The following is a 14,006-nucleotide window of genomic DNA, read 5'->3' on the forward strand; positions in this document are numbered from 1 at the left end:
GGCCGACCTCGCAGCACATAAGAGCCAGGGGGAGCATAGCTCTACCTAATACGCGCTCGTTGAAACCGCAGGGTTGTTGAATCAGAATGCTTTGTCGTGGCTGGGAAGATGGCCCGTGCTCAGAGGACGTAGGGAACATCACTTGCAGGGCGGGCTACTCTTCGTGGTAAGGTGAATCGTGAGCCATGATGGACCAATGCAAGTAATAATAACTCTGTGGACAATTCAGTTTGGCTAGCGATAGAATATGGGTAGTTGATTCCGCCAGGTGGTCATTGGCCGCCGGGAATGGGATGAATACGGCGTAAGGGGTTCTCGACACCCACTTATATACTCAGTGGTATGTACTCAGTCTCATCCCTGCTAATCAGGGCAATCATAGTACATAGACCGAGCAACTAATTAGGACTTCACCGAACTCTGGGCCCACATCGATAGAAACCCAGCTCCATCCGTATAGTTACCCAAATTCTCCTTGATGCCAGTCACCTTGCCTGAGCTACCGCCTTAGCTACAGATACTGAGGAACAAACTCGAGAGACGAAGACTTCTGCTCTAGTGTCACTCTTGAGCGCCGATCAACAATATCCATCCCCAGATCCTCCATGAGCTCCGGTCTCGTCGCCGTCATCTCCGCCATCATGCAACTTTCCGCCGTGGTGGTGACCATGGTGGTGACCATTGTCATTATCAGTCCCATCATGCCATCCTCCCCCTTGGTGGTGACTATTGTCGTCATGCCCTCCGTCTTGCCATCCTCCGCCTTGCTGGTCGGTGTTATCATCATCACCTCCACCCTGCCAGTTGTCGCCATACTGCTCCTCACCTCCACCCTGCCAGTTGTCGCCATACTGCTCCTCACCACCAACATAGTCATCTCCGCCTTGCCAGTGTTCGCCGTCCTGGCCACCGTAGTCATCATCCCATGACTGCTCGGGGTCGTAATCTTGATTGCCGTAGTCGTCGTAGCCACCGTGACCGTGTTCGCCGGAAGAATCCTCATCTTCTCCCGCCCCGTAATCCTCCTGGCCATACTGGTCGCCCCCTTCTCCACCCGAATATTCGGGATTGTCCTCGTTGTCAAAGTCTTCATCATAATCCCCGGACTCGCTCTCATCATCTGAGTCGCTATCCATGTCTTCAAGGCGGGGAACTCCAAAGATGTGCTCGTGCATTCTGGGTTTGTACTGGCTCTCATCATCATCACCTTCGCGCCCGCGGAACTCGCCGAAGATAGAGGCCGAGTGATCACGATGTAGTTCGGCGGCACGTTGGTTTTCCGGGTCGATGCTCAGAATTTGAAAGCAGACGTCGGCCATGTCCAACGAATGGTGGTGGAGCTTCGGTTGTTGAATTTCATCCGGCTCTATATCACACGTCATGAGGGACTCATTTTGCCGATGTTCGACGGGGCCAAAGCAACTTACCTTCAGACCAGTACGTTTTTTCATACCTTTTCTCGAGCTTGTCGAGCTTGGCCTCGAGCTCCTGCAGTTTCGCACCAAGGTCCTCCATCCCAGATTCACCTTCCTGTTCCATCTCTCCTTCTGGGACAGAGTCGCCATAACCTAGGCCTTCTCCTTGATCAAATTCATGTTGTGCTTGGCCGAAGTCGTATTGTGCTTGGTCGAAGTCGTGTTGTACTTGGTCTCCAGGATGGTAGTAGTCGCCGTACCCTTGGTCCTCTCCAAGAAAATGTCCGCTGTGGTCGTCGCCTTCCATGCTTTGAAACTTTTCAAATTATGGCAATATCCACAAGAGATGCTTCAGAAACAAGTATAATGGATCAAAAACCCTAGGCTCGGAAAGAATCACCCACGGAACCATGGGAAGAAATGTCTTGCATGGGCACAGCTCCTGTACATCAATGGCTTACTTTTGTATCGAAATTCAGACAGACTTGCGCCCCGCGGACGACCCTGATCCCGTGGGATCTTCCCGCCGCCCCGGACAGTGTAAATCCAAAATTCCATGTGCTCTCGCGGAATGTAACAAAGGAGAGGCTGTGGAGCCGATACCAGTGATGTTCGGGAAAATACTCGGTTCGCTATTTTAAACTCCTTGGCTGGGCCCAAAGTCCTCCAAGGAGGACCGGCATTCTTCGGCAGGAAGATGGAGTACAAGTTTATATTACATAGAACCAGTTCATTTGATTAGTTCATGCGTACCCAAGTAGCGTTCACTGTATAATATTATAATTCGCTATACTTCACTTCTGGTGGTGAGCCTGGTCCTATATGAGAGCCGCCAGACGCTCCCCTCGGACTAGTTTTCAAGAACCTGTCTAAGTATCCGCTATACTATATGGTAGGCTCGAACCTCAAGGGAAAGATAATCCTGATACCGCTCGGGTACAGGCCGGTGTGGCGGATGGTCTTAATATGAGTAGAGAGAATATGATAGAAGGACTTTCTACATTTACCCTCGGCTGGCTCTCACTCTGACCCGTAGCCTGACAGGAGACGGTAGACTTCGATTCAAAGCTTAGCGGTAGGATGAGCACCATCCTTCGAACCCCCGAAAGACAAATAACACGACGAGGGGCCAAACACTGGCACAAAACGCAATCCGAATGAATTATATTGGTAAAGCGGCTTATGCTGGGCTCCACCCACTGGACGGATAGGGCCGAAATAGCTACTAGCTAGCCTAGTAGGGCTAAAGGGGGCCGCTCCATCGGCTGCCTTCTCCATGGTAAGACTATGACCCTTGCCAACTTGGATTAATTGCGGTTGCATGTCAGGAACCCGAGGGGTATGATCAGCAACCGACAGACCATTCCAACAGGTGCAGACCTGACAGAGCGCGATCTTGGCAGACCCGGTTTCTGACAACATTACCATGAGATGTACTCGTACCAAGTAATGCGAATCTGGGATCGAGGCTGAAAATCCATGAGGTCCTCCTTTATTGATTACAATGCCGAGTCCGCCGCTCTTTTAATAGCAGTGCAAGGGAGTAGCTATCTCGAAGTGCTGCTCTCCTTTGGTAGATAATACGCTGTAGCTCTCAGCCGTAGACCATACGTACTCGTAAGCTATAGAGAAGCCGAACCTGAACGTTCCCTAATACAACAACCGGCGCAGGATGTCTTCTACTAGAGGCGCTCCGCGTGGAGGAGGTACCCTTGGCGGAAGACGAGGTGCCTCAGGTGGAAGAGGAGGTACCTCAAGCACAAAAGGAAAGGGCCGTGAGGTCCCGGCAAGTGCAGGGGCCTCCCAAGCTGGCCGAAGATTTCTCATATTTTGCGATGGGACTGGCGAAAATGCAGCCGCCAGCAGTGGCCCAGCAAGTAACCTAGCGACACTCGCACTCTCCATTGGAGCCCAAGGCAGGGACCACCAGGATCAAATTGTTTATTATCAGCAGGGACTGGGCACTGGTACCGGATTCCCTGGTACAGTACGAAAAATCTTTGAGATGGCAGTTGGACAAGGTGAGGCGCGAGACTCCATCCGAGACACTCAAACAGACTAATGCAATGTAGGCATCGACGAAAACATCAAGGCCATATACAATGCCCTTGCTCCTTTATCACCCGCTCAAGCCCAACGGGCACCCCCTGACGCTCCACCAAGAATCCGAAACGGTGACACTTTATGTTTCTTTGGATTCTCCAGAGGTGCTGCAACAGCACGTTTGGCGGCCGATTTCATTGCGACTGTTGGTTTCCTCAGTGGAGGGCCGAATCAGAGCTTCAATGTGAACAAGTTCTTCACGACCTGGGCTGGTCTATCAGAGAACAGTCGGTATCGAGATCCGCAGAGTTATCCCGTCATCCACCCCAGGATCGAATGCGTGGCAGTTTTCGACACAGTCGAGGCCCTGACAGTGCCGAGAACCACTCAACAGAGAGCGCGCCCAGGAGTACCCCCTACAATCCCGACTCTCTCGACAAAGGCAAAGCTCCTGCATCCAAGTATCCCATATGGATTTCAAGCACTTGCGCTGCATGAAATGCGCAACGCCTTTTTACCAGAGGTGTGGGGTCCGCCAAAGGCCCTTGGACAAAGGATTCAACAGACATGGTTTATTGGGAAACATTCAGATATCGGTGGCGGCCCTCCCTCGGACGCGCCAGACGCTGGTCTGGCGTCTGAAGTTCTACGATGGATGGTAGCGCGGACGGAGGCCATCGGCATCGGATTTGCTGCGACGGAGGAGCTTAACCACTTGTTGTCAATCCCAGAATCAGAGGCCGGGCAGGGGCATGTTCGAAACCAAGGGACAATCTCGGGGGCCGTCATGGGAGGCCAGACAGCAAGAACACCAGGACGATATCAGCCGAACCAGGAGCAAGTTCACATCTCCGTCCGAAATAGAGGGCAGTTGAACCTCCAAGACTTACCACCCCAGCCTCCCCTGGTCGACCTCATCGGGCAGCCAGAGGAACAACAAGGGGGCGCCTTTATATGGATCAATGGAGACGTCAGGATGCCGGAAGACACACTCATTGCACCTCCGGAAGGCAGCACCACGACTCAGACCACGAGCGCACCAAGGCATCCATTGCCTAGTGTCTCAAATCCAGCCGGCGGGGTACCTCGTCCACCGGGACAAAATCAACCAGGAGGATCTCAGCAGACTGGAACGTGAAGTAGGCTCCATGGAGATGCCCTGTTCGAGCAAGCAGTTGGGTTAGAATTTGGTTCTCTTGCGTAATGCAGAGGCCATAGACTGCTGTGGGACCCCGGTAGTATAACAGCGCGTAGCTTCCAAATTCCGTCTGGACCTGAGGCTTTCATGGAGCCAACGGCAATGGCGCGAGGAGAATGAGATTTCGGCCTCCTATTTGTCAATCCATCGAGACAACTCCCCACTGTACAGAGCGTACTCGTCAAAGGGAACCGCTCTGGGGGGTTCTTTAACCAGATTAAGGGCTCTCTTTAACTAGGCTCAACTGAGTTCTGGTTAAGTTAGGCATGCCAATGCCCGTAATATGCCGAGACCAAACCTGCCAATCCGATGGAATCATAGAATCCAGCTTATGCTAACATATGGTATGGAGTAGCTCATATATACCAAGGGATGTATCACTCATCGGCAAACGGCTCGCTCTTCTGTATGGAGATTGCTGTGTGAATATGCCAATGGCCAAGTAAGTTTCTCCCAGCCCTCAGATCCAGCTCCCTGCCTGTTCTTCTTACTCTGTTTGTATTCCAGACCGCGACTGGGTTAAGAAAGGGCATATCAATTCATGCGGCAGCCTCTTGCACAGCCAATGTCGTGAAACATGAGCCTTACGAGGTCAGCAATCCTCGCCGGTGCGCCACCCCAACCGAGGCTTCCGATGCTGGGCACCACGGCTTCAGCCCCGGTCGCCCGTCTCCAGCTCTATGCTCTTTCATTCCGGTCCAAATGTCCAGAGTATATCTTACATAACTACCTAGCTACATCCTCTGTCTCTGACATACAAGTTATATCATTCGGTTCCGAAGTCTGGGGAAACCGCAACCTGTTCGGGACAAGCTACAGGCAAGCTTTTTGGAGGCTGGGATTCCCGTCGCCGACTTGGCTTTATCGGCCCAGAAACAAGAAAAGGCGCCACCGTCGGTCGCCTCGGCAAAAGCTTTTCCTGGGCAAAAACCTCAAACGGCGGATAGAGCCTAGTGCTTCGTGGCGGGCGAACAAGAGGCTGCGATCACCCAAAGATCTGCTGGGTCCCTATGGCCCGCCCTTGTGGCCCTGGTGCCTCGTGGCCCCTCCTCCCCCATCTTATGCCCTTGGTGAAAACGCACAGAAAGGCTTGGGCTTGTAAGAAGTGGGCTGGGATGTGACAATTCCCTCTTCCCTGACTGGCGAATGGCCGGTCTTCTGGGGTCGCTTTGGGCCTCTTGGTGCCTCCACCGTCGTGCTGACCCCCATGGCGATGATGGATAAACATGCCTGTACTAGGTAAGGATCCAGCAAGAAGTGAATGCCATCGATCTTTCTTCTGTTCCCACCCCCCGCCGCCGCCGCGTGACCTGGATTTTCTCCAGCCACTCTCCTCGGTCACCTCTATCTTTCCTATCTATCCTAGCTGTCAGCCTTTGATATAGATCCCGTCACTCTAAGCAGGAAATTGTTCCTGCTTCGGACAAGGGCGGCCTTGGTAGAGCAGTAAGCGTTTTGAGGTCTAGTCTGGACGATCACCCTTCCAGCTATAAGCTAGGCCGCGAGCCTGCTACGTCCCCGGGATTGTTGTTTTTCCAGCTTCGTGACGCCTCTTTCCTCTCCGTTGCGTGCGGTTGTGTCGTTGTGCTTTTCCCAAGTTTATTTTCGTCGTCCATGCCACACGGGCTGGCTGTCCAGGAGCATTGATCCAGACACCATGGCACGGACCAAGGAAGACACCACCGACGCCACCACCCTTGCGCTGTTGGGGAAAAAGCAAGTCCTCAAGCGGCGATTCGGCTTCTGGTCGCTCTTTGGGTTCGCCGTGTGCGAACTGATCACCTGGGAGACGGTGCTCGCGCTTTTCAGCCAGGGATTCGACAATGGAGGGCCCGCGGGACTGGTCTACGGGTTCATCATCGCGTGGTCCAGCACGCTGTCGGTCTACACGGTCATCTCGGAGCTGGCGTCCATGGCCCCGATCGCGGGAGGCCAGTACTACTGGGTCTACATGCTCGCGCCGCCGCGGTGGAAGGTGTTCAGCAGCTACATCATCGGGTGGCTGACCTCGCTGGCGTGGATCGCCACGGTGGCGACCGAGACCATCTTCGCGGGGACCATGCTCCAGGGCATCATCATCCTCGACTACAAGGACTACGACGCCCAGCGGTGGCACGGCACCCTGCTGGCCTGGCTGGTCATGGCCGTCGCCGTCTTCATCAACGTGGTCATCCCCGGGGCGCTGCCCAAGTTCGAGATCTTCATCATCGTCTTCCACATCGCCGGCTTCGTCACCATCCTCGGCGTGCTCTGGGCCTACGCGCCGCACAACTCGGCCCACTTCGTCTTCGCGACCGCGCTCAACGAGGGCGGCTGGCCCACCCAGGGCCTGTCGTACTGCGTCGGCTTCCTGGGGAACGTCGCCACCTTTGTCGGCGCGGACGCTTCCGTCCACATGGCCGAGGAGGTCGAGCACGCGGGGCTGAACATTCCGCGGGCCATCATTGCCAGCATGTGCATCAACGGGCTGGTGGGGTTCGTCATGATGCTGACGGTGCTGTTCTGCCTGGGCGACGTCGATTCCGTCTTGGAGACGGCGACAGGGTATCCATTTATCCAGATTTTCTACAGTAAGTTCCCCCAAGTCACGCCGCTCTTTTCTCTCCCAATCGCCCATATATATGTACCCAAAAAAAAAGAAGGTTCACGACGTTTGGATTACAATTATTGACCCTTGTTTTCTCTCTTCCCGAATATAGACAGCGTGAACTCGGTCGCCGGCGCCTCAGTCATGACCGCCGTCGTGCTGGCGTTGACGTGGGCGTGCGCGACGGGCATCACGACGACGGCGTCGCGTATGACGTGGTCGTTTGCGCGCGACCGCGGCACGCCGTTCAGCAAGCCGCTCAGCTACGTGTCGCGGGTGCGCCGCATCCCCGTGGTGGGCGTGGTCGTGGTGGTCGGGTTCGCGGCGCTGCTAACGCTCATCTACATCGGGTCGTACACGGCCTTCAACGACGTCATCTCCCTCACCATCACCGGCTTCTACTGCTCGTACTTCCTGCCCGCGGCGTTCCTGCTGTGGCACCGCGCCAAGGGCCACATCAGCCCGCACAAGCAGGACACGCCGGGCCTGCCGATCGGCGACGGCGACGACGGCGGGGTTCTGGAGGGCGGCGCCGCGTCCGAGCAGGAGGAGAAGATTAGCGGAGGAGGAGGAGTCGTCGGTGGCGGCGGAGACTCCAAGGTCCTCGAATCCGGCCTCGCGACCGGCGGCGTCGGCCCCGTGTACGGCGCCGACGACGACAACCCGGGCCCCGGCCGGCGGCCCTCGATGGTCGCCCAGCCGCAGTTGCAATGGGGCCCGTTCCACCTGCCCGAGCCGTTCGGCACGGTCAACAACCTGTACGCGTGCCTGTACATGATCTTCGTCATCTTCTGGAGCGTCTGGCCCCCCGTCACCCCCGTCGACGCCTCGACCATGAACTACAGCGTCGTCGTGACCAGCGGCGTCGTCATCTTCAGCATCGTCTGGTACTGGGTCAAGGGCCGCCACGAGTACCACGGCCCCACCATCGACGACGAAGTCGCCAGCGTCATGAGGCTGGGGAGCATCGTCGCCGTTTGATCCCTTTCCCCCTTGCCACTGCCACCGCCACTGCCGCTGAACATCCCGCCGGCGCTGACCACATGATGAGCTCGCCAGATCCTGTTCCCCAAAAAAGGCCGGGCGAATGACGGGATAGCTGCCCTTGTTCTCGGCTTCTGGATTTAAAGAGCGGTCGCTTCGCAAGTGAGTGGGTGGGTGGGTGAGTGGAATCTAATCTATCAATATTTAAAAAAGGATGATGTCGCAGGATGAATTGGCATCACATGTACCGTAGCCACAAAAAATACATCATGAAAAGTTGGGAAATAGGTTTTCCACTTGGTTGAGTCAACCGAATGCATAAACCTCTGGGAATCAAAAACATTGAGAGAAGAAGGGTTTGTGAAGACCGATGCTAGAAAGGGCATATCTTGCTGCCACTATTGCACCGCCAAGTTTCCCGCTGGTATACATCTCCCTCTGCTTCCTTCGACTGAACCCGGGCAGAGGTCGTTATACGGGCACTACCACATGAACCTCTGGACATTCCCCGGCTCCTGGGGCCACTCGAATCCTCTGTACAAGAACAGGTAGCATGTGACTGCGTTGACGACAACATACCACACTAATTCCACCCATGCAGAATGCGCTGCAGCCGTTCTTAGCAGCGCATGTAACGCTGATGTTGATGGGGCATCTAGAGAACTGGTCTCTCGAGAAGAACCCTTGGTCTCCAGCTCCGATCTCTTCCGCTTCTCTGCTGACGGGGCGATGTATTCCGGGACAGCCAGCCGCCATGTCAGCCAAGGTATCAGAAAGTATCGAGGCTCCACCAGTGGAGCGGCTATGAGTGACAGCGAGGTGGCTACAAGCCAGACAAGTATGAAGCTCACTCGCACAGTGTCGTCTCCGTACAGAACGCGAGCGGACTTTGATGACGATGATACAGCGTCCGTCGCACCTCCTAGACTTCCCAGAACCATCCACGCGCATAGACAGTAGACTGGAACAACTGCGTATCTGATGAACCCGTGCTTTCTCAGTATAGCGAAGACATAGAACGTATAATGTCGATTGTCAGCGAGGGTGAAGGGGTGTATGATGGTGTTGAATTTGACGACGGCGAGCATGAGAAGGAGGAAGCTCATTGTCGTGGTGATCCTGGGGAGTCGTCGACGAAGACCGCGGAGGTCGGAGAAAAGCGGTAGCAGAACAGGCCATGAAAAGAAGACGATTGCGGGCCAAATATACAGCATTTGGGCAAGGTGGATTGTTGCAATGTGGTTGTCTTTGTCTCCGAGGACAACGCCACTGTTCCAGACGACAAACGCGGCGAACACGGCGAGGAGCGATAATTGTGGCCACAAGTCGAGAAGGAGTTGGGGTATCATGGGGACGGCAGATTGGGCGAGAGAAATGCTTGTGATGGGGAAATCTAGAATTGCTGTCAGAGACCGATCAGGGAAACGCTTCAACCGTGAGAGGACTTGGGACAAACTGGCCGGCCGAACCTTCAAAGTATGATTCAGACACGGGAGGATCGTGAACCTCGCGCGCGCCCACTCTCTGTTTAACGCTTTCAATGACCTGGAGGCCACCCAGAAACACCGCGACCCAAAAGATATTCGTCTGCCGGGCGGATAACGACACCAACCCAGCCACGAAATGTGACGCTTGGAAGAGGACCTTGACGGGTCCCTGCGAGTTGATTCCTGCTTTCCAAAAGACCTCACTGAGGACCACGGTGAGAACGCTGAACAGATCGGTGTAGTATATGCCAGAGAAGAAGAAAATCAAGGGGAAGCAGATGATGCTGAACTCCCGCTGAAGAACACTTTCATGATACACAGTCCTCCTCCCGACGGCCGCCAGAATGTACAATGCGACCAGCAATAGATACAGCAACAGTACATTGGTAAATCTCCACTCGTTGACAGAAGGTCTCAGTTCTTCTTTGGAGAAGAAGCCCCGGACCGCATTGACGACGTAGGAAAAGACGTAGAGGCCGGGGGGAGTAGTGATTTTAGGATCCCACTGCGACCACCTCCCGAGCCAATATGCCTGGGCCTGAGGGATGTGGAAATATTCGTCGAGATAGGGTTCCGGAACTATCTGATTGACGAGCCGTCGCCATGTCATGTGCAGCGAGGTGATGCAGCCGAGAAGCAGGACTCGCAGAAATTCCGGGCTGACAAAGTATGACATGGCGAGGGTTTGGAGGGAGAAGCAGAGCAGCTTGAGCAGATAACGGCCAAGGCCCCGTAAGTCCTGCAGGTTTGAAAGGAGACTGGGGACTGAAACACACCTGAGGTGCTGAAGTTGAAGCTCGCGACTTGGCATCGAAGAAAGTCAAGTGAATGTGATTTAACAGAAGCGCCAAGACATGTACTGGCAGCTGGCAGCTAAGGGTTTAGCGCGTCCGACGCTCTTCCGGGCGGAGCGCTAGCGGCACTATGTGTGAGCATGATTGCACACTAGTAGCATTAGGGCATTGCCACCTTTGACCCCCGGCCTACTCGCCGAGTACTTGCTGGCATCCAGCCTCGTCGCTCACTCACGGTGTGTCTGGAACTTCTTCGCCGACTAGTAATGGCCGTAACGGCGCCTGCTACACATAAATGTCTTCTCTCAATGCTAGAAGCTTGTCCCCGGTCCTACTGAGTCCGGGTTGCCTGGAAGCGCCGTCATGGCTAAGACACTCATTGGTCCTGGTCGTCACCGAAGCACATACGGGGTCAATTTGCCCCGAGTATGCCCATTGCTCTGCATTCGCTGCTGGCCTTGTTCACAGGGGCCTGATTGTCCTCGTCTCTGCAAATAGATTCGAAAATCTGACGAAATTTTCACTCGGCAAATGCGATGTGGTATTCCCTTTCTTCCAGAGCCCCAGCAATCGAAGTCAACAAAATCCAACAAGTCGAATGCTGTAGACGTTTGGCCCTGCTCATTCAGCAGACAGGCAATGTCATACATATTATCGCAAGTTTGGTACCTGTCCCCATGGATTTTCTGTCGCCAACTAAGTGCCTGACGAGCGAGGCGCAAGGCATTCTTATTCTTGCCCTGGGCACATCGAATGCGAGAAAGAAGGCCCAGGTCGCCAACGAAACCGGGGATTATCAACTCGCAGAAACGTCCTCAGATACTTGTCTTCTAAGAAGGTATTCGGATACCCAAAAGCCCATCTGCATTGCTGGGCATGCAACACCACTTCTCTCCGTTCAAGAAGTTCACTTGGAACGCTGGGAAGTTCTTCGGATTGTCCTCTGCATACTGGCTACATCCAGCGTCGATCTGTATATGTGCAGGCGGAAGAGTATTTTCTCGAGCGCCTCCTTATCATATAGAAGGGTGTTAGTTCGGTCAATATGAAGTGGCAATATCTGGTGGTGCGAGTCGAACTCGATTCTAATTTGCTTGACATTGCGAGGCTGCAGGAAAAGTGAGAGGGGTTGGGTGAAGCGAGAAGATATTCTCCATCACCGAGTAATTTATTGGCGAAGTGGGGTGAGCTTGCACCCAGTGTTTCGGCGCGTACCGCGACGAGGCTGTCTCCAATTCATCATGAACCTCGACCTTTTCGAGACAGGACAGACAATCATCACTTCTGCTTGATACTTGTCACCGCACTGATCTCCCCTTCTCGCCCTCTCCAACCGAAACCTAATGTCTGCCTTCCCTCATCCACCAGGCTTGCTGCCCGCCGAGATCGCGTTTCTCTGTGAAATGGAGCAAGTGACCATAATCCCACGACAGCGCCTCGAACGTCTCGACTTACTGGGCGTAAGTCCTTCCCACGGCCTCTGCATCAGATGAGGTGCGAAGCACATTCTCGTTCTAGTCTATCCCCAACCAACCTCGAGCGACCTAGCATGTTGACAACCTGACAATCCGCATCTAGGGTCCGACCCGAGCCCTCATCCCCCCGCAACGCACAACCCTACCCATCTGGCTCGCAGTCCTATTGAAGCGCCAAAGACGCGCCAACATCATGCCACCGCCCTGGATTCTCACCGAGAATCTGCAGGATATTCTCGAGACCGAGACCCATAAGGACTTTGAAGAGACGTTTTCACCCCCGGCTTCAATGCCGTCTTTGCGTCAGACAGACTACGGCGGAAAGCCGTTTTATGCCTCTGCGCCTTTTGTGGAGTCGTGTACGGTGAATGCAAATCCAACAACGCTGCCGTATCATTGGTTCGAACTCTCAGAGATACTCCTGGAAGCGGCGAGCGACGATATTCCTGAACCTGACAAAGTGAGGCAGTTGCTGAGAGACATACGAGAAGTGCGGCTAGCCAAGATGCGGAAACGAGTAGAGCATTTGTCTGGCAATGGTGAAGGTACACGGCTTGACGGTATAGGCGCTATGGAGCTCTCTGAATCTAGAGGATTTATTACAGGCGTTGTCGATGGCTTGAGGAAGATCGATGCCAGCAGAGAGCAGGAGAGGAGAGAAAGAGAAGAGGAAGAGAGGGAGGACCGGAGGTATAACGACGAAGACGACGAAGACGATGAAATGACATAAAATGATTTTCCATGAGCGTGAGGAATATGACCATTGATTTCGGTATAGACATCGGGCAAATTCATTCGAGCTCGTAACCAAAGTGGATCAATCATCAGTCCTAGAGCGCCTGCGCAAGATTTCGAGTTACGGCTAAGATGGAGGACTTTCGTTTCCTGCATCTTTTTCCTGCATCTTCCTTCGAGCTGCGAGAATCATTTCTTCTCGCCGTCTCTGGAGCATCCTCTGTCGCTCCTCTTTATTGCTGGTCCATCCTGGTGGCGGTGACTCTTCTTCTCTCTCTTTTCCCTTTGAGTTTACTTTTGCCTGTAAATTGTACCGCGTGATCAAATCCGGCGGCGGGGGTTTTTTGAAGGGTGTTAATACACTGGGGGCGGTAGTTGATTCAGAGGATGTGGCCATGTATGAAGGGGGCGGTTGAAACGAAGGCGGAGCCTGCACAAGATTCCAATATCAGCCATCGTGTTTCTTTTGCTGCCAACTTTGGCACAAGCATCCTCTTGGTCTGTCGCTTACCGGATCCAGTCCTCTCCCCGTCAGCACCCTCTCCGTTGTCGCCTGCACACTGCCTCTGTTGCGATGCAAATCCCACATTATATCCCTGCGATTTAATTGCGGGAACATCTGAGCTATCTGGTCAACCTGTGCAGGCGTGAAACGAATCCCAGGAGTAGCGTTTCTGGAGGTAGTGGACGATGTTTGAGAGCCGCCATCGGCGGCGCCTGGGCGGGAGGAGAAGAAGTAGCGATAGATGAAGTATCCAAGCACGGCGACAAAGGCAAGGCTCGGGATGGAAATGGTGGCTTCCTCGTCAACGGCTGAGGACATAGTTGACGATGTTGCGATTGCGACGCAGGGTCCTTTCTGGTACAGAGGGGATTTATGCCCAGTATCTGCGGTGGGAAAGTAGATATAACTGGGGAGTGTGGAACTGTAAAGGGCCTCACACAGAGGTAATCGTAGATATTAGGAAAATAGGTACAGGAGAAGTTGTGCTCAACGGGTGATGGTCTGAGGAAGTTGGAGATCAGCGGCATCGGGAGGCAATGATATCAACCGCCAAGGCCGGAAGGAACAAATATCGGCCGAGGTTATGGCTTCCTCCACTACTCCAAAGGTCCATTTACAACGGCGTACTATCACTGTTCAGAACATATGGAAGACGAATTGAATCGGCTAGATCGGACGTCCGAACTCACGGGACACTCTATGCGATGCAGTTGGGCGGAACTTTGTGACTACAATGTGACGGAACGTACGTTGCTGATGGTCGGAGAGTTGGATCCTCAGCCT

The 14,006-nt window shown here is 54.1% G+C and overlaps 6 protein-coding genes across 7 annotated transcripts; 3 read left to right on the forward strand and 3 right to left on the reverse strand.

The window, feature by feature from the left end:
• Nucleotides 1-511: 511 nt before the first annotated feature.
• Nucleotides 512-1,722, reverse strand: PV07_04365 (uncharacterized protein; the record flags this gene model as incomplete). The annotated part of the gene is made up of 3 exons (XM_016391163.1): nucleotides 512-767; nucleotides 817-1,366; nucleotides 1,428-1,722. 3 exons carry the CDS (start codon nucleotides 1,720-1,722, stop codon nucleotides 512-514), a joined length of 1,101 nt encoding a protein of 366 aa, XP_016253065.1.
• A 1,365-nt stretch (nucleotides 1,723-3,087) lies between these two features.
• Nucleotides 3,088-4,596, forward strand: PV07_04366 (uncharacterized protein; the record flags this gene model as incomplete). Its single annotated transcript, XM_016391164.1, has 2 exons — nucleotides 3,088-3,436; nucleotides 3,488-4,596. 2 exons carry the CDS (start codon nucleotides 3,088-3,090, stop codon nucleotides 4,594-4,596), a joined length of 1,458 nt encoding a protein of 485 aa, XP_016253066.1.
• A 1,619-nt stretch (nucleotides 4,597-6,215) lies between these two features.
• PV07_04367 (uncharacterized protein) lies at nucleotides 6,216-8,377 on the forward strand. Its single transcript, XM_016391165.1, has 2 exons — nucleotides 6,216-7,226; nucleotides 7,356-8,377. The coding sequence occupies exons 1-2, from the start codon at nucleotides 6,314-6,316 to the stop codon at nucleotides 8,222-8,224; spliced, it is 1,782 nt and encodes a 593-aa protein (XP_016253067.1). The 5' UTR covers nucleotides 6,216-6,313; the 3' UTR covers nucleotides 8,225-8,377.
• A 238-nt stretch (nucleotides 8,378-8,615) lies between these two features.
• PV07_04368 (uncharacterized protein) lies at nucleotides 8,616-10,504 on the reverse strand. Its single transcript, XM_016391166.1, has 2 exons — nucleotides 9,697-10,504; nucleotides 8,616-9,620 (listed from the first exon to the last, which is right to left on the reverse strand). Exons 1-2 carry the CDS (start codon nucleotides 10,388-10,390, stop codon nucleotides 8,710-8,712), a joined length of 1,605 nt encoding a protein of 534 aa, XP_016253068.1. The 5' UTR covers nucleotides 10,391-10,504; the 3' UTR covers nucleotides 8,616-8,709.
• A 1,257-nt stretch (nucleotides 10,505-11,761) lies between these two features.
• Nucleotides 11,762-12,783, forward strand: PV07_04369. 2 transcript variants are annotated; one of them, XM_016391168.1, is made up of 2 exons: nucleotides 11,762-12,002; nucleotides 12,087-12,783. In XM_016391168.1, the coding sequence occupies exon 2, from the start codon at nucleotides 12,177-12,179 to the stop codon at nucleotides 12,711-12,713; it is 537 nt and encodes a 178-aa protein (XP_016253070.1). In that variant the 5' UTR covers nucleotides 11,762-12,002; nucleotides 12,087-12,176; the 3' UTR covers nucleotides 12,714-12,783. The 2 variants fall into 2 exon arrangements, with proteins under 2 accessions (XP_016253070.1, XP_016253069.1); XM_016391167.1 differs by having other exon boundaries at nucleotides 11,762-11,968.
• On the reverse strand, nucleotides 12,538-13,718 carry PV07_04370 (uncharacterized protein). The gene is made up of 2 exons (XM_016391169.1): nucleotides 13,230-13,718; nucleotides 12,538-13,148 (listed from the first exon to the last, which is right to left on the reverse strand). The coding sequence occupies exons 1-2, from the start codon at nucleotides 13,539-13,541 to the stop codon at nucleotides 12,846-12,848; spliced, it is 615 nt and encodes a 204-aa protein (XP_016253071.1). The 5' UTR covers nucleotides 13,542-13,718; the 3' UTR covers nucleotides 12,538-12,845.
• Between the last annotated feature and the right edge of the window lie 288 nt (nucleotides 13,719-14,006).

Source organism: Cladophialophora immunda, assembly GCF_000835495.1.
Source record: "Cladophialophora immunda strain CBS 83496 unplaced genomic scaffold supercont1.2, whole genome shotgun sequence".
Taxonomy (NCBI): Eukaryota; Fungi; Ascomycota; class Eurotiomycetes; order Chaetothyriales; family Herpotrichiellaceae; genus Cladophialophora; species Cladophialophora immunda.